The sequence below is a fragment of the Haemaphysalis longicornis genome, unplaced genomic scaffold (assembly GCF_048455015.1).
Source record: "Haemaphysalis longicornis isolate Haplotype H1 unplaced genomic scaffold, Haemaphysalis longicornis Haplotype H1 scaffold_1, whole genome shotgun sequence".
Taxonomy (NCBI): domain Eukaryota; kingdom Metazoa; phylum Arthropoda; class Arachnida; order Ixodida; family Ixodidae; genus Haemaphysalis; species Haemaphysalis longicornis.
In genome coordinates, this window is record NW_027526203.1 from 39,897,692 (window position 1) to 39,922,879 (window position 25,188).

Sequence of the window (25,188 nt, forward strand, 5' to 3'; positions counted from 1 at the left end):
ACCGAGACGTGCTAGGTCCTTATAAAGTCACTGCAACTTGGAAAGTACCGCCATCCTTTTCTCTTCACCGCCACGGAAAAGCAGATGCGAAGCGACGAGCGATATGGATACACAGCATTGGATGGGATAAATTTCTCCCCACAGGACATACCAGACTGTGCGAGGGCTTTTCAGACGGCTGTAGAATTGTTTCTTTTTGTATTTACATTGCGTTGGACCAAGCTATGTTACGGACGAAACGGGACGGTTGAAGCATTCGAAGGCGCGAACGTTACGTGTTGTGCGGAGTAGATTACGCAGCATACACCAGTTTTGTTGGAGGCGCAGTAAAGAACCTTTGCACCAATTTTACTTTTGTTTAAAAGCTTCATTTGACCCCTGTCCCTTTTTTTTTTTTTTTGTATTCTGGACCTCCCAGTACTTGCCAAAAAATAATGCAAACGTGTGATGTTGCAGTGAGTATACTTCTTCAATGGGAATTTTTAAATGCCACTACGCTAAACCTCAGGGGTGGCATGATCAAAGGGGCTGTGCATTCGAAGGCCGCAAGAGCATATGCCCCTTAACAATGCCAATGGCTACTATAGGCAATTCCCTCTCACAACAATTTCACAAATTGCTTACTTGGAAAATCAAGACTGACTAGTGCTGATAGGAATTGTTTACTATGTAAATCTAATATGAATAAGCTGGAACATATTGTGACGCACGGTAAGTGAACCGTGCATATGCTTATGTGTATTGGAAAAGCAGGTGCCCCCCTCCTCTCTCTCCCCCCCCCCCCCCCCCCCCCCCCCCTTCCCGAGTTTATGGGGGGTCACATATTTTAGATTGGGCCAACTAAGGCTTGCTATGATCGATATAACTTTTTGAAGTTTTGAGCATTAAAATTAATTTTAATTTAAATTGTTACATTTGCCCTCCTTATGTTTTCACGTTTTTGTGTGCACCGTCTTCGCCCGGAAACCCGGAAAAAAATTCAGTGTACGCCACTGGTGCATACTCATACCGAAAATGTTCGCTGATATGCGCCCGGAAACTTGGAAATAAATCCCGTGTATGCCACTGGCACATACTCGTAACGTAGGTGTTCGCTGATATGCGGCCTACGCACTACTGCTTGTTTAAAAACTGCGTCGATGAAGTGGTGGGACTTGGCACCATTGGGTAAAAACAACCATCTTGCGAAAAAGATGTTCACCCGAAGAGTGCATGCGATTTTAGGCGCTTGAGGAACCAATAGCACGCAACTCTACGGGGCACAAAGTCCCGGTGACTTTGCGGCACACGGGAAAGCGTGTTACTTACCTGTGGCGTTAAGCTTTAGCATAGCGGCTAGCGTATGCAAATGCAACCCTAGTGCACATGCGCACATGGGGAGGGCGAGGAGCTTGCCCCTCAATGAATGCGCGGTCTCAATGAGGCATAGGCGACCGCCCTGTGGAACAAATGCGCACCTGGCCAGTCGGGTCCTGGCACCCGCTGCTGTAGCGTTAGCGTACGCTAACCGCTATGCTAGAACTCTCTAATATTGTTACCGTGCAACATAAATAATACGGTTTTGTAGCCCGTTTCTTATTTGGTTCGTCAATTACACAGAATCGTCAAATAACATCCCTAAAAAGGCTAAACCGCCAGCTGTAGAAAAACTTCCACACGCGCGAACGGCATATATTTCTATGTGAAGCAGATGACGTGCCTGTAGCGCTGGCCCGAATCTGGCAACACCCCAATGTTTCCCGTGCGTTGCCCGCTGATGGAAGTATATTTTCCTAGTTCCAGTGACTTTATAAGCTTTTTTTTTCTTTTTTTTAAGCTGTTTTAGAAGCTCTATGCACACTAAAGAAGAGCTATTCATGTTCCGACATATTAGATTTGATTCACAGTCAGTTTTCAGTCAATTTTCGCATGGGGCAACACGTGGACCCAACAAAGACTGGGTGAGAGGCCAGGCTCACCACCAGCTATTCACTCGTGGATGCCGGCTTTGGGTGGGCCCCCTAAAATGTACTCCTTGTGCCATGAGATGCACTTGGGATGCTGATCTGTTTTAGTTGCTTGCAGGTGCATTGGAAAGCAATTGATATGGATTATCCAAATGGGTCCTAGACCGTAAGCTATTGTGCACATGACATCCTGCTGATAAGGCATGCCTGCAACACTCTGCTAGGCTCCAGTTGTGGGGACTGCCCAAGCTCCCAGTAACCGACTGGTCCGCAAGGTGCTGTGTCACATATTGCGTGATGCACAACCTCACCAGCTGTTCCACAAGTTCACAAATGCTACATTGAAATTCCCGGAGGGTCATTTATTCCGTGCAGATTTCAGTCGCATCGAGATAAAACGGAAGCACGTGAACAGACTGGCAGAATACTAAGGTGTGTTCACGAATGCACCAGCTGGGCTTTAGCGCCAGTCCTGTCCGTTTTTTCTTACGTGTGTCCTGTTCTTTAAAGCGCTAATCCCAGTTGTTATGATCATGAACCAACTAGCCCAGCAGCAGGTTTTATTAAGCTTTAAGAGTCATCGTCAAATCACGCTGCGAAAGACAGCTTGCCACATACTACCAACCGGACTGATGCTAGCTTGCCTGCTAGCTACTCGCAATCACTATGCCCCGCGTCTTGTCCGCATCCTTGCTCGTGCCCTTGCTCAGGGGCCGCAATGTTACTGTTCCACCACCCCTGACCAGGGGCAACATTTTCCCCATTCCTTATCATGGGGCCTTTTCTGAGTCTGTGCGTCCCGTTCTGTTTCAGGTGAGCCCTGAGTCAGCAGAAGCAGCAACCCCCCCCTGTGGCCTGCGCTTCCTCCGGCCGTGTCATGTGGCGTCCCTTTGAGTGAGCCCTGAGCCAGCAGAAGCAGCAACGCACCCCCCCCCACCCCGTCGCCTGCGCTCTACTCAACCCCGTGTGCTTGATGTGTGTTCTGCCTGCGATGTCCTTCTGTGTGAACCCCAAGGAAGCAGCAGCAGCAACTACTGGTCCGTGGCCTGCGCTTCCTCCAGACCAGCGTGCTCCGAGTGAGCCCCGAGGAAGCAGAAGCAGCAACTACCCTCCATGGCCTGCGCTTCCTCCAGTCCGGCGTGTTCCATGTGTGTCGTGTTGTCCCGTCTCCTTTTCTTTTGAGTGGACTCTTCTCAGGCCTAGGTCCTTCCCATCCAATCGGACTTGTGGAATGCAGGCAGAAAGTCACCCGCAGTGCTTTTTGGCTTGGCCTCCTTTTGCAACGAGTTCCCACGCAGTGCTTGGCTCCAAGAACAGTGCCTTGTTCAGCTCACACTTGTGTTCTGCCTCGAATAGTATGCGACCAATTTCCTGTGCAATGACTAGTGTCGACATGCCTATAAACTGTGCTTGTGCCGCTGGTGGGACACTTGTGATGCTGGCACAAGTGTTTTTGCAGCAGCACCGCCTTCTGGGGTCTGGAAACGACTCGGGGACAAAAGGGTTCGCCAAGACCTGCTGTCAACACAAAGGCCTGTGAACACAAAGGCTGTGGGAAGCTGTGCAGCCCTGCTGTCAGCACAGTTTGCAAGTCTCCGTTTGTAAATAAAGTCCAACCAGTGTGCTGAGATGGTATTTCATTAGCCCACTGCTTTAGCACTGATTTAAACCCTGCTTAGGAGCTTGCTATTTCTTTCCCGGCAGTTTCACAAAGTGGATCTTTCCAGGATACCAGCAGACAAATAAATTACCCGAAGTGGTTTAATCAAAGGTCGCAACATTAGTATACATAACGGTGGTTCCCAAGTTGCAACAGAAAGTAGCCTGCACTGTTACTGGAGCTCGACATCGAGCCTGGTGGCCACGCCTACGTTGCCAAGGGCATTGGAGAAGCTTCCCACCAACTGCTGTTACTCGTGGTGCCAACATGGTCACAGCAGCAGCCACTGAAGAGCTGCTCCCTTGACCTGATCCTTTGAGCCTCTTGGTCCTTGCAGACGCTTGTTGGGGGGCGTTGGTTACACTGTCGGTTCCCCTCTTTGCCTTCCCGTGTTGGATACACTGGGCAGGGCCAATCCTCCTCGAGATGTCAGCCGCTGTGGGTGCGGCATCCGAAAATGGCTTGGGCGGCTGTGGCTTGAAGGCCCAAAGGTGCCAGCCAAGCACAGCAACCCTGCTCTGGCCACCCGACCCACGTTGCCACAACTGCCTTCGGACACCAGTTCGTTGGAGGCGCATAATTTGGGACTACGTTGTAACTGCCTGATGGCATCACAGATGTAATAGAAGTAATAAAACTTGTCAGGCCTAGATCCTTCCCATCCAATCAGACCTCGTGGAATAAGCAGGAACAGTCACCCACAGTGCTTTTTGGCTTGGCCTCCTTTTGCAACAAGTTCCCACACAGTGCTTGGCTCCAAGAACAGTGCCTTGCTGGGCTCACACTTGTTCTGCTTCAACTAGTGTAGACATGCCTATAACTGCTTGTGCCGCTGGTGGGACACTTGTGAGCAGCACCCCCTTCCGGGGTCTGGAAATGACTCGGGGACAAAAGGGTTCACCCAGACCTGCTGACACAAAGGCCAGGAAGCTGTGCAGCCCTGCTGTCAGCACTTTGGTTCAGAAAAACACAAAACTGGGAGAGTGCACGTGCAGCAGTGGCACTGGGGCTATGCCTCAGTTCACTTCCCTGCGAGCCACTCGCAATAATTTCTCGCCCATTGACGATACCGTAGAACAGCCCGTCCTCGTTGACGGGATGCATCTCAAATGCTTAGTGAGGATAAACAAGAAGAAAGTTGCACTGGGTACAGCTCAAAATTGCCAAGCTGGGGCATGCATGCATTTGCTGCGACACCGCCACTCCCGTCGTGTCAATGAACCAAAAGCAGTTTACTTGCCGCATGCCCATACCTGTGCACATCTTCGTTCCAGCGTCCATGCCCGCATCAGTCCAGTGCCGCCAATTTCAAACCGGCCATCAAACGTATCCTTCCCAAAGATCGACCACCCCTTCCTAACGGAATTTGAGGATGTAATAAACCAATATACTTAAATTTTCCACCACAATGCATCACAAAAGCACGACAGGTGGAGTGTTGGACAGACATAGTCCAGGCTTTGCATCGAAAAACATGCAGCAAGCTTCATGATGCTACGAATGCTGGGAAGCACGGACCATGGTGAGCCCAACTGAATGATACCTGTTCAGGTCACGAACCATTTCTATGGTCTTGCCCCTGCATAGACGTGTGCAACCTTGCAGCCAACAGTGATCTTGACTCGCCCACAGTCCGTGGGGTGCCAGCCATCATTGGCGCCTCACTGCTTTCTTGCCCACGTGCCATGGCAGCACTCTTACCTTGCAGCTAGCGACAGCTCAGTGTGGTTTTGGCAGTCTTACTGCAGCTTCCTTTGAAGACTGCACAAAGATGATTGCTTTGCGATGGTTAACCTTGATGCAACGAATTCGCTACAATGATGAGTCAATGTTTTTTGCCCGTTTTCTAATAAATTGGCTGGAGAAACGCACTACTTTAAAAAATTTCGCGAGTGCGGTGCCAGTTAGGTGCTTGGCCTGCTTGTCGCCATGTGGTCGCACGTCTTCACTGCTACCTGTGGTGTCGGTTCGTCGGTGATGAGTACTGCTGCCAGAAAACAAGAAGTTTTGTTATTCCAAGACAAGCTCACTATTTTAAATGCTGTGTCCGCCGTCGAGAAACAAGGTCACCGTCGGTAGTGTCCCAGTTAGCATCTCCTCAACAGTTTTGAGTGCGGAAAAGAGCATCAAGTTCGCGAAAAGGCGCCCTTTGAGCATAAGTTTCGTTCTTGAAATGCGTTAAGTGAAACTTTTAAGTTATGTTCGTGAATACGGGGCTGTGTAGCTGGCGCAAATCACGCAGTTCTTCAGTGTGAAATAAACACTTGAAGGGCGAGTTCAGCGTCGCTGATGTGTAGCATTCTGGTTTTGTTTCTGCTTCATTCACGCGAGAATTAACTCGAAACCTGCGTGTAATGAAAAAAAAAAAAGCAAATTTCTGTCAACTTCGCTCTATCCAGGTTTAACTGTACCATGTTTACTCGAATGTAACGTGCACCCGATTTTTGGGTCTGGTAAAAAAAAAAAAAAAACGTGCGCAAGTTTTTTTACAGGACAAGCTATGTATGAATGTAAGAACCCTCAAGTGGCAACATCCTGCAGGGCTGTCCTCTTAAACTACAGCGAGAGGCTCCGTAGCCAGGGGCCCACTGCACGGGGCCCCGTTCGTCGGCAGCTCCTTCTCCTTGGCCGGGTTAAAGTGTGCAAGCAAGCGGGCTCCCAGTCTGAGAAGGGGGCCATCCGCTAGGTTTCCTGGTGAATCTTCATGGGCACAACTAGGGCCCCTCACACTGGCCACATGCGACCGCACCCACCTGAAAGATGCCTCCTATGTGCATCTTTGCTGCCTGGGTGCGTTACCGTAGTGTGAAACACCTTGCACGCAGCAGGCGCCTTCTTTCTGCGTGGAAAGACAAACCTCTGCATCGTTTTTCTGTTGCCATCGTTAAGTGGACGCTGCCACAGTCCCAGCAATCTTTTGAGCTTTGCTCCCCGAAATGCAGAGTTATGGTTGCCCGGTTATGTCAATAATGACAAGCGGTTCGCACTGTTTCAGCTGGTTCTCGATTGTAATGCTTTCCTGGGAAACCAGTCCGCGTTAGCATTGAGTAATTGATTGATTGATTGATTGATTGTAGGGTTTAACGCGCCGACGCAACGCAGGCGATGAGGCGCGCCGTAGTGGAGGGCTCCGGATTAATTTTGACCACCTGGGGATCTTTAACGTGCGCCGAAATCTCGTACACACGGGCGTTTTTGCTTTTCGCCTCCATCCATTGAGTAATTGAAGTAGCATTCTTTGAAATAAGCTTTAAAAGAGCACCAAGCAGGCTTTGCTCCACCACTGCGCACAGAAACCTGAGGCACACGCTAGAAAAAAAAATACCCAGTGCCACCTGACGTGGTGGCCCTTTATTGACAATCATGTCTACACAGCCAAACTGCCAATCGCAGCCACAGCCTGGCAGAACCAGTGTCCTTCACAGTACACAAACCACTGTAGTCACCCTGCTCATAAAGGGGCACTTTACTGAGACTGGGGTCCCCAGAACACCAGCCAGAGTCCAAACGCCGGCCCAGCACCTTCTACTGCAGGGAAAAGTCTCGGCAGTGGGGAGAACCAGCGAGACACGCCTGTTACAGCCACCCTTGTTTTCTTTTTTGCCTTTTTTCAAATCTAGCAACTGACGTTACTGCAGGTTTCCTTGGCTGCTGCGCCGTAGTATCTAGTCAGTGTAACTGGAGGTCATACAAGGCCACCCTGCCTTCTTCCCCACAGCAGGCACTTCCAGACACGTTTGGCCCATTCAGGGAATGGCTGCCAGAACACGTGCTGCCACCCTGGTGAAAACTTCACACAATCAGGCTACACTAAAAGGAAACCGACGGAAGAGTTTGCATTGCCCCCTGACGGCCCAGGGACAAATTGGCGCAACCAACGGCCGCCAAGAAACACGATGGTGCGACTGTAGTGGTGGGGCCTATGGTTCCATTTAACTGCACTGCATGAACGCAAGAGCGGGGTTTACAGGCACCGATTCCTGCGTCTGGTGCCCCACTGCTGACGTGCGCAGGGTAGCAGGACAACTAAAAGTGTGCGGATATCTCTCTTAATGAGAACCTCCCTAGGAACCACACTGAAGGGCTATCGAAATAAACCAAGAAGGCGCATGCTCTGGATGCTCCCTTCAATGCAATGCTGCTCGACTCTTGAGCATGTTGTGAAGCTGCGTACTCATGAAGGAATGTTGTTCAATGCTGAATACGTGAGGTTCTAAAGCAAAGCAGAGTCAAGTGAGTGGGGTGTCGTCTTGTTTAACACTTCACGCCACTTCTGAAACTAAGTTCCGACACGGATAACTATGGCATGTTTCTTGGCGGGGGAAAACAAAAAAAAAAAAAAAAAAAAAAAAAAGAGAACACTAGAGATGAATGGGGACGGGACTGGCGCTACACTACATCAACTGAATATTACACCGCATTGTAACGTAAACTCACTGCGCCCCCAAAATCTCATGCTTCTGTACACACCACAGTACTATGCACAGTTCTTGTACAGATTTTTTGACAGTGCCAGTGAAGGCGTGCAAACGCACCTCTCCGCTTCATTATTAATTTGGTGGCCTCAGTATTAATTTCGTAAAATATATCAACTTAACAATGAGGCAGAGAGATATGTACGCACACCTTCACTGGCACTGTCAAAATAAAAAAGAACTCGGCTATCTAAATAAGAACTGTGCATAGTGGGTGATGTGCACAGAAACATGGGTTTTTGGGGGCGCTGCGAGTTTACAACTCAATGCTGTGTAATATTGAGTTGTTAACAAGCTGTTTACCAAAGTTATAGTTAGCCACATAGGTGACAGCCTGGATTCCCAACAACCCAGAGAGCAGGATTGATTTAGGAAAGGGTACTCAACCATGGATCACATTCATGTTGTCAATCAAGTGATAGAAAAATCCGCAGAGTATACTAAACCCCTCTTAATGGCATTTATAGATGATGACAAAGCGTTTGACTCTGTACACACCGCAGTCAAGCTAAAAGCATTAAAAGAAGAGGCAATAGAAGAAACCTACATCAACCTTCTAGACAACATATATAAGGAATGTACAGGCAGGATAACACTTCACATGCAAAGCAATAAATTCCCAATTCGAAAGGGAAAGACGGGGAAATACCATCTCGCCAAAACTGTTCACAGCATGTATGGAGGGGGCATTCAGAAAGCTTGACTGGGAAAACACAGGATTATGGATAAACAAAGAATACTTGAGTCATTTGAGGTTTGCGGACGACATAGCCCTGCTGAGTGAGACTACAGAACATCTGAAACAATGCTTGAGGAACTACAATCAGAAAGCATAAAAATAAAAATAAATATGGATAAAGATAAATATGAATAAATATAAGCATGAAAAATAAGTATTCTGAAAGCACCCTCTTCAGCTTAGGAAACAAAACGCTAGAAGTAAAAGAATATAACTACCTCCGACAGGTAGTTATCCAGTGCAGAATAAGTATGGGCTAGGGAGTACTCAGTGAGCACTCCCAAATAATGAAAAGTAAGCTAAGTCTGTCACTCAAAGAAAAATCTACAACCAGTACATACTGCCAGTTGGGACATACTGATCTGAAACTGGCGCCTTACTAAACAACTAGAAAGCAAACTTAGGTTAGCTTAACGGGCCATGGAACGAATAATGTGAGGAGTAGTAACACTCAAAGACTGGAAACGAGCTACATGGATCAGAGGACAAACTAGAGTTGACGATATCATAGTTCAAGTAAATAAAAAGAAATGGAGTTGGGCTGGCCATGTAGTGAGACGAATAGGCAACCATTGGACAACTAGAGTGAGTGGATACCAAGAGATGGGTGTGGAAGCAGGAGAACGCCAATAACACGATGGAGGGATGAAATAGGGAAATTCAGTGGCCAACAGTGGACTCGAGCAGTGCAGGACTGGAACAGTTGGAGGTCCGTGGGCGAGGCCCTTGCCCTGCAGTGGGCCCCGCGTAGGCTGCTGGTGATGATGATGATTATGATGTCTAGCATCAGTCTCGTCCCCATTCTTCTCTGGTGTTTTGCGCTAGGAAACATGCCCGAGTGATCCCAGTACCGAGCAACTTGCCTGGCTGTCCACCCTGGCACGGCTAGATTATGGGAACAGGTTAAGCGCCAGGCACAAGTGGAGGAACTAGCTCGCATTGACACATTAATTTAGATTACGGGGCACACTGGTCTTCAACCAAAAAACTTTATTTTTACAGTTATGATGATAAAAATTGGGGGACATGCGTAGGTTTTGATTCTCATTGTAGATATAAAATTTGTATTAGTGTAAAACGACTACATTCAAATTTATTTGGATTTTCAGAGTTGATTTTTTGACAGCTTTCGTAAAAGAACTGCTGGAGTGATGCAGCTGATCACGGTACCAGTGAACTGTGCACAAATCAAGGAGTGCAGTAAGACTGACAGTACCATTCTATCTGGTCTGTAGCAGAAGTTACGACCGTTTGAAGTTTGGGCTTGGAATGCAAAAACGTTTTTTCTGGTTTCCACCTTCCAAGCCCAAACTTCAAACGGTCGTAACTTCTGCTACAGACCAGATAGAATGGTACTGTCAGTCTTACTGCACTCCTTGATTTGTGCACAGTTCACTGGTACCGTGATCAGCTGCATCACTCCAGCAGTTCTTTTACGAAAGCTGTCAAAAAATCAACTCTGAAAATCCAAATACAGTGAAACCTCGTTATAACGAGACGGGCTATAACGAAATAATGGATATAACGAGCAAATCGTAATTCCCCTTGAAAGTCCCCATAGAAACCAATGTATTTAAAACCTCGTTTTAACGAGGTAAAATTAACCCGTTACGGGATATAACGAACAAATTTCGCTGAGAAATCAAATTTTGGGCAAATTTTACAACAGTGCGCAACGCGGATTTGAGACAGTGCGTGACGCGGCAACTGTATTAGCAGTTCAAAACTCCCGCCACGCGCGCGAAGCTGGCTGGCGCGCCATGTGGACGCTGCGCCCGCGAAGCCCCCACCCTCCTCTCGCTGCGCACGGCATGCAGACAATGGGGCCCTTCGATTTACAGTGCAGGACTCACCGCGGGCTCCCCGAGAAGCAGTCCGACGTTCGATTTTCCCACGTATCCCTATGGCTTCGGGGAATCCGCGGACTATCCGGCCCGAGAAGAACCCCATTTCTAGCCACCATACCCCAATGCACACGGCGCGCGCGGTTGCGTCGCCTTCCTCTCCCCCTCCTTCCCTGTTCGTATCGCCGACGTCGCTGCGTAGTTATGTGTGCGTGGATTTTGGCAGTCTTCAGCCTTATTTTTTATCGTACAGCCGGCGTGATTCCAACAACGCGAGTGCGACAGGCGGGAAGCGAAAGCGAAAGACCATCATGCTTGAACAGAAGACGGCTAAGATAAAAGCCGTCGCATCGGGCGCGAATGTAGGTGCACTCCGTGGTAAGGTGGCAAGAGACTTTGACGTGTGGACGAGTACGCTGTCCACCATCGTGAGCAACCGAGAGTCCATCGTCAGCGCTGTTGCACATGGCTTGAAAAGAAGCGCTAAGGACGGCGTCGGAAGCACTAGATGCGGTGGACGTGCTGCGTCGCTACTTCGGCGGGCACGAGGGCGGCGAAGATGGCGTGAACGTAGCGGCCGCAGCCGAGGGAGCCATCGCCCGCATCAGGAAGGTGCATCAATGTCCAAATACGGACTTCTTCGTAACCAAGTCTGTTTGAAATACGAGTTTTGTACTGCAATAAAGTAGGTTCGTGACTTTTCCTTTTTACCTCCGGAATGTGTTTATTTTACTGACTATCGCCGTGCAGCATGATGCTATTTCGCCCGCTTTTTGTTTTAGGTAACTACAATGCATAATATTTGCAGTAAATGTCGGCTACGGCTATAACGAAATATTGGCTATAACGAGCAAATCGCGGCGCCCCTTCAATTTCGTTATAACGAGGTTTAACTGTAAATTTGAATGTAGTCGTTTTACACTAATACAAATTTTATATCTACAATGAGAATCAAAACCTACGCATGTCCCCTAATTTTTATCATCATAACTGTAAAAATAAAGTTTTTTGGTTGAAGACCAGTGTGCCCCCTAAACACAGTTTTACTTGAAATGCAGATGTAGGCACCTTTCTTTCGCATCCTAGGTAAAAAAGAAATAAAGTTGGGGGAAAATGCTGCACGAACCCTGTGAGAAAATTACCGACTGGACTACGACGAGTGAGCGGTCATCCTAGCAGTCTCGATATACGAACGAAAGGCCACGGCAACCACACCATCACAAATCAGTTACACCTCCATCCAGAGCACGCCTTTTCTGCTCCACTCAGAATACCTAAATTTGTGACTGCATGGTGCTCGCACTCCCACTCTGTTCCCACAACACCAGCAGGCACGACTGGCCTTGCTTGTGCCCAAAGAGGAATTGCAACGTGACACCAGTTGTGAGGTCATTTTTCAAAAACAAGTCCTTCAGTGGCAGTCTGCTACACACAGCCCATACAGTTGCTTCGTGTGCAGTCGCCCCCCCGCAACACTGCACGCACTACTGTTGCACTTTTATTTAATTCACATTTCGACGGTGGCTGGAGCACCCCCTCTCTCGAGGAGGTGGATGCAGAGACTAGGGAAGGGGGCGGGGCGTCACTGGCCGAAGAGGGAGAAGCGGCGGGGGGGCAGGGCGCCGTCCTTGCTGAGCAGGCCCGCCTCGATGTCCTCGACGGGGGGCAGGCCCCGGATGTTGCCCAGCGCTGCCACCGATGCCCGCGTGCCCAGCATGCGTTGCACCACCCGCTCGATGTCCGCCGCCCCAATCTGGCCTGCAGGGCACACCAGGGGTCGAACTCACTACTCCACCCACACCAACCATTTCTCCCATAATACGGCAGCTCCGACACTGACGACAACTTCCAGGGCAAGTTTCACATATGTCACTAATGCCATCTCTAGTGTCTAGGTTACAGAGTATCGGCACTCTTTTCTCCTATTGTTCTGTGCCACCACCGTGATCATTGGTCAGTTCATGTCACGTGACATTTTTAAGTGCAGAGCACTTTATAGGCTCGCCTTGTCGACGTAGCTCGCTAACGGTCGATGCGACTGCCGGAATCAGGCGGCGCACCGAGATAACAGACCCAAGTACAGCCTGATGTACCGTCGTCAGGGGGTCACGCTGAGGCTTCGAAAACCACGCGGTTTAAACAGTAGTCATAACCGTTCGAACCTTGTGAACCGCTGGTTCATGTCATACATCTCCCCGTTGTTTAGCGCAAAGAAAACTGCGCGTACATTTCAGGCAAAATCTGTGTATATAACCGGCAGCCCCCCCCGGTTCGTTTAGTTAGGAACGCTCGTTGGGTTGGTTTTTACGATAGTAAGCGAAAACAGCGGCCGCGCAAGAAAAAAATGGCAGATTCAAAATGACAAAAAATAGCTCCAGCATACAAAATTAAAGCACGCACAGAAAGAACATAACTCCCGCTGGCACAGTTTCAAGCAGGGGGCATGCGAGCACTGCGAAGGCGGAAAATTCAAAATGCATTGGGTGGCAGCAGTGAGCGGATAACGGCACTGAAGCACATTATGGCGAATAATAAAATAGTGATAATACCAACATAGTAAGCACAGTCAACCCACAGGAGCACGCCGTGACATTTTATCACGAAGCAAACGCGACCACAACACACACAGCTTCGGCCACCAGTCTGGTTGCAAAACTTTGTTCGGGCAGACAGCGCTATATGAAAAAGCAAAAAAACTTGTTCCATCAGATGCAAATTACTGTCCACAGAAGAGCGGAACTGTGGAAGGCAGAAGCACTACTTGCCACCATGACGTGAACAAGGAGGTAACAGACGCATGACTACGGCAAACCTGCAATAACCATCGCAACCGCCACCTGCGCAGCAGCTTGCGAATTTCGGCACAGCTTGAACTACGCCGCCTGTATGGACATTGCCTAACGCATCCGCGCTTTTCAAAGGGAAGGATAGGGACGCTTAGTTCAGGCACTCATCCACTACGTGGCGCACGCCGGCGGACATCCCGCCTTACACCACTGCTCATGAGTCGCGAACGCTGCACCCACTTCTACGATGTGTGCCTGTCAGCTTGCCTGTTGGGGTTTCAAGAGCCGTTTCGCTCACATGTTAGACGCAACGGGGCGCTAGTTCTGGGGCGCGCTCTGGATCTCGTTCAGCGTGTCACTCGCTTTACACCTGCCGCATTTTTCGAAAGATAACTGATGGAGCGGAACTGAAATAGTGTAAGAATATATTAATTGCCGGGTAGACAAATAGCGAACAGAAAAACAATATTTTTGGATGGTACAGCCATTATTTTACTGATATTTGTTTTTCTGGAAGATTTAGGGAACAAAAAATCGTGTGCACAGTTTTTGTTCAGGCGCTCATCTACCATTACTTTCCAAAAATATCACGTGCTTGCAAATTTCTGAAGATTATAGAAAACAAAAGGATAAGCAGCTGACGGCCCAGCCACGCTGTCTGGGCACTTCTACAGTACAGTCCTCAATTTTAAACGGTCGTACCGATGCGGAGTGCGAACAGCGGGGACAAGACAAGACCGAAATGCGGAGGGAACAGAAGGGGGATGCCGCACTCGGAAAATTTCGGGGCCCGTGATCCAAGTAGATAAGCGCGCAAAGCCGGCATCAGCCTGCGGCAGCACAAGTGGTTTTGTGTCCGTGGCAAAGGCGGTTTTATCAGCGACAGACCAAGACAGACAGGCATGGTGAAAAACAAGAAGGCGTAGGAGCGCCGCCTGGAGAACGCTAAACAAATTGTCAACTATTTTGCATAGTTTCCAAAAAACGGCTCTGGCTGACAGACATGGAAGCACGCAGGAAGGCTACGGAGCAGGAAAGGGTAGGAGAGAGCAACAGGAGAGTGACTGTTTGGCAATTTTTCGCTCACGCTTTAGGCAATGATTATACAGGCGGCACTGGCTTGAATTTTAAAAGTTAACATGTAAAGAAAGATTTTACGTGTTTCTCTGAGAGCTTGTGTGCGCGCTTCTCATTCTGTTGTTCGTCATGTGACTTTGGTATATTTATTTTGTGCGGATGCCGATCCATCTATTTAAACCAACTTTGGTTTTGCCTTCAGTGTCCCTTTTTAAGTTGTGGGCCGTGGCATTCGCACTCGTGTCGCCGGCTACTCTTACCATTTTTTTTTGTTGTTGTTAGAACGTTTTATTAGTGTTTCTGCCAGTACAGTGGTGTGATGTTAAGTTACTGCGATTGTCGACGGTGTCAGCAATCACGCCGAGATAAAAACATTGCACAGTACCTTTTCTATTTGCGCCACATCTTTTATGCAAGGTAACACAAAAGTAAGTTCACAAAAAGAAAAGTGGGGGGCGGGTTCATTCCGTGAGTGCATTCATTACACAAGTAAATACAGTATGCCACCAACCACCAAACCTTATAGTGCCCGAGACGAGTCATCCACCCGCCATATCACAGTCAACCACTGCTGTGCAACCTTCCACACATCCCCTAGCTTCGCCACCACCAAGATGATGATAACCCTCTCCCTCCAACTTCAGGAAATGCCACAAAACATACAGCAATACATGCAACTCAGCAAACCTTGGAAGGACCTCCTACCCCTCCGAACCCCCACAGACATTATGGCACAAAAGTCACAGGCAGCATTTCCACTACTGAACAACACATCACCCTTGCTTGCCCTCCTAGCTTTCCAGGCCACCCTAGGGGCCCTGCAACCCCACTTTGAGTGCTCCCCCTACTCTGAAAACTGTCTCTGCGAGGATATACCCCCACTTGAGGGTCACAACACCTCCCCACTGTCGCTGCCATGAGGGTTGACGCCATTTCCCCATTCCAGGGAACAGGAGATCCAGACCTACGTGTCAGTGGATGTGTGCGCAGTGTTGTACTGGGCAGTACGCCACCTGTGTTTGGTCAAATTGGACAAGCTCCGTATGGCATGAGAAAAGGGGACCACAGGCACTGTTGAAGCCAGAGCCCCAAAGAGTGCATTTAGGCCCCCCATCAATGCGTATGGCTCGAATTGTTGGCTGGTTCACACCGGGGAAGGTGTGCAAAGGTGTGCAAAGAGTTACAAGTTTGCTCAGAAGGATTGTCCCAACTGCAACTCCTTCAAGGTTCGTAACTGGACAGAGGTTCTGACACGACAATGGGTTCTGCACAAGTCATGCAATACAGCCAAACCCCAATGAGTTTCTGTCCTTCTCGATAAGTACAGTGTGAGGAAGTTTGTGTTCAGTTTAAATGAAGGCGTGCAGTGCTGGGCCAGCATTCCCACACGATTTGGTCTTTCATGAGTGCACGATGTTCTGGTGCATGCATGTGTGACCCTTACGGGAGCTGGGCGTGGGTGACCTGCGACTCTTGGCCACGGCTGTTCTCCCTGCCACTCACGAGAGCAGTGCCGATCCCTGGGCATGCATCAGGCTCTCTCGCGGGGCCATCAATGCAGCCCCCCAGGAGACATGGCAGGGGTCGGTACCGTGCCCCTGCCGCTGACACCCCCAGCAGCAGCGGGGGTTCGGAGCGTGTGGACAGGTTGGCACCAGAGACAGCCTGCGGTAATTGACTCTGGTAGAGGGCTCGGCCGAATGCTAGTGCCTCGTCATGGTCCAATTGCTGCGACCCTTTCGTCGCACATCCCCTCGAAAAGATCGGCTTCTCTTTTGCACTGATGAAGCAAGTTTCCGAGATGACGCCTTGCGATCAGTTGGTGTACACTGATCGTGATGTATATTCTCATGATTTGTTAGCGACTTTGATTAGTATGAGTCCTGATGTTAGTTTTTTGGCTTTGCAGGACTTTCTAACAATGACCTTGATGAACTTTGCGATAATGAATAGTTACTGGTATCCCAGGTTTAGTGATTGCATGATTAGGAAGTTTTCAGAGCTTTGGAAGTTAATGTGAGGTCGAGGTTGGAACATAGCGTCGGCGCAAGCCCTTCTCAGGGCCCAATCATTTGGTGAGGCTTTGGAAAGACCATAAATAAAAGATAAATAAAAGCTGCGGACTGGGGAACAGAATCCACTCTGCCTTTTCTAATATCCACCCAGTAAGGTAAACAGACAGGGAGCCCATCAGCTGGAGCTTGACAAGGACTCTGCCAGCCACCGTTTGAGGCTTATACCCTTTTCCTCTGAACTCCTTGTCACTACTTAAAAGTGTGGGGGCTCAGGGGGAGCGGAGTCGCCACTCGCTATCCACAAGACTGCTCAACATGCCCCGTGTAGGGTTCCAGCAAGTGGTGGTGCTGCTTGGAGTGCTCACTCCAATCAGCAAGGGTGCAATACACCAAGCAGATGTTTTGTCCTAGCACTGCAGTCGATTTCTGCCAAGCACTGGGATTCGGACCATAGTCTGAAATAGGTCGAGAGAGACGCCCCGAAAAATTAGTTCTCAAGTTTCGCAGCAGCCCATGTATGACCTTACTGCACCTAAAGGTACCAGTCCTGCTTTAGTGTGTTGTCGCCTCGTGGGTGCATTTTGATGTTTCACTTGATCTGTCACTAGGGGGCGACCGCTGCACTGATCCAGACTTGCCTCACGGCAGATATGATCGCGTTATGAAATGGCACCATAAGCAGTGGGGGTGTGCTGTGGTAACAGAGCTGATAGCAGAGGATTGTCAGAAAAGGCCCGACAAAGGGCGGCAGAAAATGTCAGCACCTCGGGGCAGAGTGCAGCTGGTGGCACTGCAAATATGCGTCTGAACACTCTGATAAGCCTAAGAGGCAACCTAACCAGTTCGACCAGCAGCGTCACTGAGGACAGCTGCAGCCAAGCAGCCCGCTCTCGGTCCACTGCACTCTCCGCTCCTCCACATGGCCTGTGCATGCCCAGCTGTGGCCTGGCAACACACGCTTTGTGTATCCTCTCTCGGGCGCCACACTGCTACGGCCCTCTTTCAGCCACTTGCCTCGCAGTGGGACACGTAAACCAACGGTGGTATCCTGCTCTGCCACTGGTGCTACTTGATTATGCTCACTCAGTGAGAAATGCCCGCAGCTGCAGTTTACACACTGGCTGCCTTGCACTACTGTTCACACTTGGTAACATATCGGACTGATTCAGTTGTGAATGGCCACGACCCGTTCGAGCAAACAAACTGCGCGGTGCCTCTACCTCTAGCAGCCAGCTCCCCCAGCCACAGCCAGTGGGGGAGGCCCCCACCAGGGCCAGTCCCCCCGTGCCGAGGCCAACTCACCGATCTGGGCGATGTAGTAGTCGGCGTCCCGACGGTGTCCACTGGCCAGCACCTGGCGGCCGATGTCCTCGAACATGACCGGCCGGGCCTCCAGGTTCATCAGCAGCATCGACTGCAACTGCGTCTTGGCCCGCTCCAGCTCCATCTGATGTGGCAGAGAACACTCCACATTTCACCACCTGCTTCTTCACCTCGAACGTCCGCTGCATGCCCACTTCCAGGGCAAACACCAACCACCACTACACGTGTAGCTCTTCACATCACCCAACATGCTTGACCCTCGACAAGATCGGAAGAGCAGCTCTGGTTTCACCTTCACAGAAGCAGCCACAGAGGGCTCTTGAAGCAATGCATCAGACAATGAGCGCAGGGGTCACAACACAAACAAACATGAACCACCCAGGGGGGGGTCTGCCACATTTGAAAGCTTGGCACCTGCTGCATACTTCTTGAGTTGCACATTCAAACACCACTGCGCAGCTGAGCAAGGACACATTATGGACCCAATCCATTCCATCAAACAAGGTCCATTCAAAATTCTTGCGGGGCTAGATCATCACAATCGATAAGGTTTGAGCAGTGATGCTGTTTGCTGATGCCCATTTACTCAAAAGCGGAGTTAAGTGCAAGGCTGCAGTTGGTTCTTTTTAATCCCAAAACACAGAAGAAAAAACAAATTTTACACGATACACGCTGTGGACCGAAAATGGCAGTGCAGGTGGAAGAAGGTGCAACTAAACAAATTTGCAGCACCACTCCTCTGATTGGTCGAGTCAGTATCCTCAAATAGCCCGCGAAAACGGTAAATGCCCGGGGCTTCTAAATCAGGCAGTCACATAGCGCAGCTGTGCACTCCCTCGGTGGCATTTTCTTGCTGTACCCAGCACTCCCACCGTCCCCCGAAAAGCTCACAGGGAGGTAGGAGAGCACTTACGTCAGACACCCTGCCGGCCATGGCTGCAAACTCCCGCACAATGACGTTCACCACATCCCGCAGCTGCAAACGGAGGGGGCCAGTAGGTTAGGCACGCGCTCCGCCACCAGAAGACCAGTGAACAGGGCACTAGCCCCATCCAGACTGCCTGGTACCCTACACAGCACAGCATGAGTGTTGCAACCGTTTAACAAAGGAGAGGCGGCTAGCTTCGCACAGGGTGCAAGCGAAAACACGCAAGCGTTTAGTGATTATGGACAAGATGTTATTCTGTGTTCAAGCTCAACATCTGGGCCCGCTTGCATCGCGCCAGTGGCAGCTCGTTGCACGTCACTGCACCAAGGTCACCGCGAGTGGTACTTCATAACTCCTGCTTGTCTTTTGTTTTGCTTTTACGATTCAGCCACCACTTTAGCATCAACAAACACATGAGCTCGGTGTGGTTCACGCTGAGTGTACGTCATGTCTGGCTACCAATTGTGGCTGCCTTTCCTCCCCCCCCTCCTTTTCCCATTTTAGAAGGCGGCCGTTTACGCGAGCTACCTGCACCATGGGTTTCAAGTGCTGCACTTTGCCGCTGCCAGTCTTTTTATGCGTACAAGTAAACGACTGCACCTTCAGAGCAATGAGAATCTGAGTGGAACTCGCCCATGGAGACGCGTCCTTCAAGTCAGCACACCTCACCTGCCCCGGTGGCCCCGCAGCCAAGGCTGCTGAGCCCATGGGCTCAATCTCAGTTGTGGTGGTTACTTATCTGATAGGGGCAAAAACCAGAAACACTCATGCACTGAGATGAGGGCACCCATCCAGTCTCAAGTGATCCCCGCCCACCCATTGAGCTTGGTGCACCTTTGATGTGTCAGTCCCACAACCCTGGAGGGGGCCCTCAACTGGTTGGTCTCACACCTTCACAGTGGGGCCCGGAGCAAGAACCTGTTCAGGAGGTAATACTACAGCTGGCATGGCCACAGCTCTGAAGGCGGCAAAAACCAGCAAAAAAATAGATGCAAACACAGTGCGGAGAAGAGACGAGCCGGACTACCAATTGACAGGCATTGGAAAAAATCGCGCCAATCCACCCCGTGAATGTGGTTGGAAAGCAAAGCTGTAAACGACAATCATATCGATTACCCTTGCGACGTCGCTTAAATTCACTCACATCGCTCTACAAATAGTAAAACCAGAGAGAAGTGAAATGCACTTAACCACACCATTTATTACTTCAAAGAGATATTCTTGGAAAGGTAAAATCAATGCATGATGCATGAACGGTGTTTGGTTGAGTTGTATTGGTGTAGCACATGAGTGGAAACTTTTTTGATAAAATTAAAGTAAGCTCCAACCCGATGTTAGACAATCTGACTTCTCCGTCTCTGCGCCGCGGACGGAGGCGACGAGATCTGCGGCAGAGAAGGAGGAGGCGGAGGAGGAAATACTTCTATTCAGATTTCTGAACGGCCCAGAGTGCAGCCCTGGGGAGTTATTCCTTCTTCTGTGGGGCCCATATGCATTCCGCGCGGCCCGTGTTCTGTGCACCCGCTGAAGCTGGGTAGGTAGAGAGGGCCTGGACAGCAGCATCTCCCATTGCTCTTGTTGGGTTGTTGAACGAAAGGGAGGAGGGTGCTCAGGGCTAAAGTCGCACACCCCGATTACTGGGCGGAGTGTTCCTACTTCTGAGCAAAATTTACATTCAGCGTCGTAGCGATTCGGATGCATTAAGTGAAGACACGTAGGCTGTGCGAAGGAGCCCGGATTCTATGAGCCGTAGGGCAGTTTGTTGTTCTCTGGAAAGGTCAGGGTAAGGCGAAGGTACGGTCTGTCTCAGAAGGCGATAATGCTGGGTAATCTCCCTGAACGTGACAAGCGGGTGACTCTCCTCGTGCAGCTCGATAGCACGGGACGTAATAGCGCAGGCTTGTTGGGTGGGCGTATTCGTTGCCCTCCATTCAAGTGTGAGGGGGTGTCCAGATGAGCTGAATGGAAGCGTTTGAGGAGTGGTTTTTAACACGCGCAGTGCAGGTCAGGACACCAAACCCGCCTGGTAATTCCAGTAGGCTTGCTGGGAATCGGTGACTACCATCCGAACCCCTGGTTGAGTGAGAGCCAAGGTGACGGCTGCCTCTTCTGCTGCCGTCATTTCTTGGGTCTTGAGTGAGGCACACGCATTGAGGGTGGTTTTGCTGGTAGCCACGATGATGGCGTATTGCTACCCTCGATGTTTGGAGGTGTCTGTGTAGATAACTGCATGATCCCCACCGAGGGTGGTGTTTAGCGCTTGAGCCCGTGCTTTCCGGTGACCCTCGTCATGTGCCGGGTTCATATTTCTAAGCAAAGGGATCATCTTTAGTTTTAGTCGCCAAGAGTCTGGGAGTACGTCAAGCAGAGTGACATTCTGGGCTGCCCAGCCAATCTGGTGAAGCATGCGGTTACCCACCGCAGTTCTCAGTCGGACCTTCAGGTTAGAAAGATGGCCTTCTATCAACTCTTCCACCGTGTTGTGGAGCCCCGTGCTAACCAGCCTCTGTGTGGACGCACTCATGAGAAGAGCAATGGCCTGCTCGACCGCCTTTTTAATCATTATATAAAGCATCTCTATGTCTTCCTTGTCGAGAAGAAGACAGGGGGTTGACGTAAGTGACTCTCGAGAGGACAAAAGCTTCAATTAATCGAAAGGTACCGGATTCCTTTAGACCTCGCTTCTTGTTATAAACTTACGACTTGACCAGACGGAATTCCGTCGAACCCTGGACTACCTCGCTTCTTGGTGGCAACTCGCCTGATCATGTACAGTGTAGACCGCTTATAACGTATGTCGCGGGAGCCGCAAAAATCCGCACTATAAGCGGTACCGCACTATAACCAAAACACGTGCCAATTGAACCACATCGCCACCTATCTCTCAAGTCAACCTATATTTATCATCACTCAAACGCACAGCACTTAAAAACGAAGGCACGGTCTATATTTCGTATTATTTTTAACATCAGCCGCTGCTGCAGGGCAAAAGCGCAGTCTCACAAACGGCGAGCGCGGCTTTAACTTCCGTTGTGTTTGTTTTGAAAGACCATGGCTGCGTTTTTAGCGTCTATGAACAGATGCCGCAAGACGTGATAAGAAGGCCAGCGGGATTTTTTTTTTTTTACCCCACCTTGTGTTCACGATGCCGAAGGCGGCTGTTTATCAGCGCAACGTACTGGTGGTGGAAATCTTCGGCTTCGCGCGGCTCGAATGTTCGGAAAGGGAAAGAGCGGTGGCTTATCTGCAACAACGTTCTAAAGCGTGAACCGCGTGGTAGATTTGGTATCGCGAAAACGCGCAGTGCACGCCAGCGCGGATACAACTGGCGTGGTGTGGTCGGCGCGGTAAGAGGCGGCAACATGGCGTCGGCACTGGCCGTGGAGCGGTGCAAGCAGTTCCAGTAAGTTCCAGCGACCGCTTCTAACCACTCGCTGAAATGCCGCACGGGGCGCAAGCGAAGATGCTCATGCAAGAAAAGAGCTAATAATGTGGGCGAAAAATGGAATATAAACTGCCATCCACGCTGCTTGTGAAAGCGCCCATCAAAAAATACGGCGGTGGTAAGCCTAAACATCTGATTCTCTGGCGCGGCTAGCCGGCTCGGAGCGCTTCGAATCTCCCACCATTAGGTACGCGTCTCCCCATTGGTGCAAGTTGTCAGGCTCCTCCCACTGCCACGCGAAGAAGCCACCGCGAGCGCGGAATCGTCGATACGAGCACGAAAAAAAAAAAAAAGAAAAACTCACGCGCAACGCCGATGTGCACGATCCGCGCGCGAAAACGGGCCATATGGTTCACGATTAATAAAATCAACTTGCCGCGCGCGGATGGGGAGTCTGTCGCTATCTTTCGAGGTACATCAAGCAAGGTCAGTTGTGGTTATCAGGTACGCACGAACTAAAGGGTGCCTATTTTTTTTTTCTTTGGGTGTCTATGTTAGAGGAGGGCAAGGGGTGCACGCTGCGTAAGATGGCCGATTTCATCCTTTCTTTTTTCTTTTGCTACCCTAAAACGATGCCCCAGCTGCGCCGGTCAATCAGCAGACCCGCCGAAAAACCGCACTATAAACGGTATTGTGCTTCGGCCAACCGCATCTTAAGCGGTATGCTTATGCATTGAGTTCTATGGGAGGCAAACCGGTGGTCGCAAAAACCCGCGTTATATCCGGTCCCGCACTATAAGCGGTTACGTTATAAATGGTCTACACTGTATATGATTTAATTATAGCTGTTTTTGAGGCGCTGCAAGGAGACGTCACTCTTGGTGTTAGCCTCGAGAGGTAGGCCCAGGATCTTGATGCTGGGGCTTGGAGCGATGGCCTGGCCATCAAGGAGTATTTGAATGTATTCCTTTATTTGGCGTGAGGGCGGACGACAAGGAGCTGCGATTTTTTACGTGAACACTGGAGGCCGCAGGCTTTAGCTCATTGGCATACTAGAAGTGAGAACCCATGCATTGGTGGCAGCTTCCTTTAATTTTTGTAACTCTTAGCACATGAGCAACGTGCGCACAGGGCCGCTAGACGGGCATGAGTGGTCGCGTGACGCTTTCACGTGTCATTCAGCGAGAACGCAGGGGGTAAACCCGTAGATGTGCTTGGTGAGTACACCACCTGTCTTCCCCGTCTTTGCGTGGGCTCGTAGCTAAATCGGTAAGACAATGGGCTCTCGATTTGTTAGTCTATTAGTTCCAGGTTCGATTCCCGGCGGTGCCAGTTAATTCTTTTATTTGTTCGCTGGAGTTTTCTGGTGACACCAACGGTCGCGAAAGAACCCTTGGGGGGTAGAGGTAAAAAGCTTTGCTTTAAAAAACAATACAACCTGCGAACAACAGCCCATGCCAACACATGTGCCAACAAGTACACATGTTCTGAAAAAAACGCTACCGTTCTACATTACGTTTTTTCTTCTTCTTCAGCTCAGCCTTGTAGGAAGGTGATTTCTTCATCGCTGAGGGAGATGGATAGGACACTGATGCAATTTCCATCCTGCTGCTGGCCGATGTATTTCCCTCTGTTTGTGTCCTGCCTCTTTTACAAGAATCGTCACCCTTTGAAACAGTGGCTCACACTTGCATTGGCAACAGTGATAGGGAAGATGACCAGCTCCTTGAGAACTGGTGAACACACAGTGTTCACGTAACCGATCGTTGATGCATCAGCCCGTTTGGCCGATACAGATCTTCCCATACCTCAAAGGAATATTGTAAATGACTCTTTCCTCCCCCTTTACATATTTCTTGACATGCTTTGTTCTACAAGTGCATTTCTTTTTTTTTTTTTTCCTCCATTTTCAATGCACATGCAAACCCCCGACAGCTGACATTGGGCAGAAAGCACTACTTGAACAAGCCGCGAAGCATTTTTCTTTATGTTGTGCGACACTTTACGATGATACGGCATCACTTCAACTCTTCTTTTTTCCTTGTTTTCATCGGGTCTCTGTGCACCTGGGTTTTTGCCTTTCAAGCTTAACACAGAGGCACTCAGTGACCACCTTAATTAAGCACTGGTGCTGAAAGACCTGTGGCAGTCGACCTCTGAGCCCGACAGTCAAGGCTTTCCTGGATTACGAGGACACAGCTTTTCTCTAGTGCACTGCGGAAACATTATGTGGCCATGCTTCTCTTTACAAATTTTGAGTGGCTTGATTCTTTCTGGAGCAATGCCTTCTTTGTTCTAAAGGGAAGAAATCCTGCAAACATGGCTGCCATCTTTAAAAGTTAGTGTTAAAGACCTCATGGCTTTGTTCTTGGCAAGTTCAAAGGTAAAACAGAGTTCCTGAGCACGTCTTAAAATGCGTGAAAATGTCTTCGTATTGTATCGTATGTGAAATACCATGCATGCGTGGTAACAGCTTGTACTGGTTATCAATACACATGTGCATCTGGAGAACACTTGTCCCCCTCTCCCACTATCTGTATAAATAACTGATGCGCAATAAATTGCTGTTATTTTCCCCCCTGCACATAACTCGTCATGAATCGGATACAAGCGACACGTTCCGGTAGGGCACAAGCTTCAAAACAATTAAAAAATCATCCACCCTGGCGACATTAGCGGTGACATCCTGAAGCTTTTGGCCAAACCATGAAAAATCTTGCACAAAACAGCAGGGCCAATAGAGATTCCTTACTGTTGAATGAAAGTGTGGTCTCTACCACAGAGAGTTACAACGCCACCAACTCGAGGAATGCTGAGACACTGACACCACACTTGTTGTAAAACTTGACCCACACCCGCTTCCTCAATCAGTTCCCAAATGGCACAGAATAAAAGTAGCCTTCAATGTCAGCTGACATAGGTAGCAGTGGTAGTCCTTCTAGTAATACTGTAACCATTCCGTTCCAGTACACGTCAGTTGCTAGTCCAGAGTGCAGGCTCTCCTTCATCT

The 25,188-nt window shown here is 49.6% G+C and overlaps 1 protein-coding gene across 1 annotated transcript in view; it reads right to left on the bottom strand.

Annotated features, from left to right (window-relative positions):
* Positions 1-12,149: 12,149 nt before the first annotated feature.
* The window catches only part of LOC144176001 (mitochondrial-processing peptidase subunit alpha-like), a gene marked incomplete in the record, with an annotated part of 62,635 nt that continues 49,596 nt past the window's right edge, over positions 12,150-25,188 (bottom strand). The window contains 3 exon segments of the mRNA XM_077705090.1: positions 12,150-12,422; positions 17,845-17,989; positions 18,779-18,841. Coding sequence (XP_077561216.1) covers positions 12,247-12,422; positions 17,845-17,989; positions 18,779-18,841 — 384 coding nt within the window.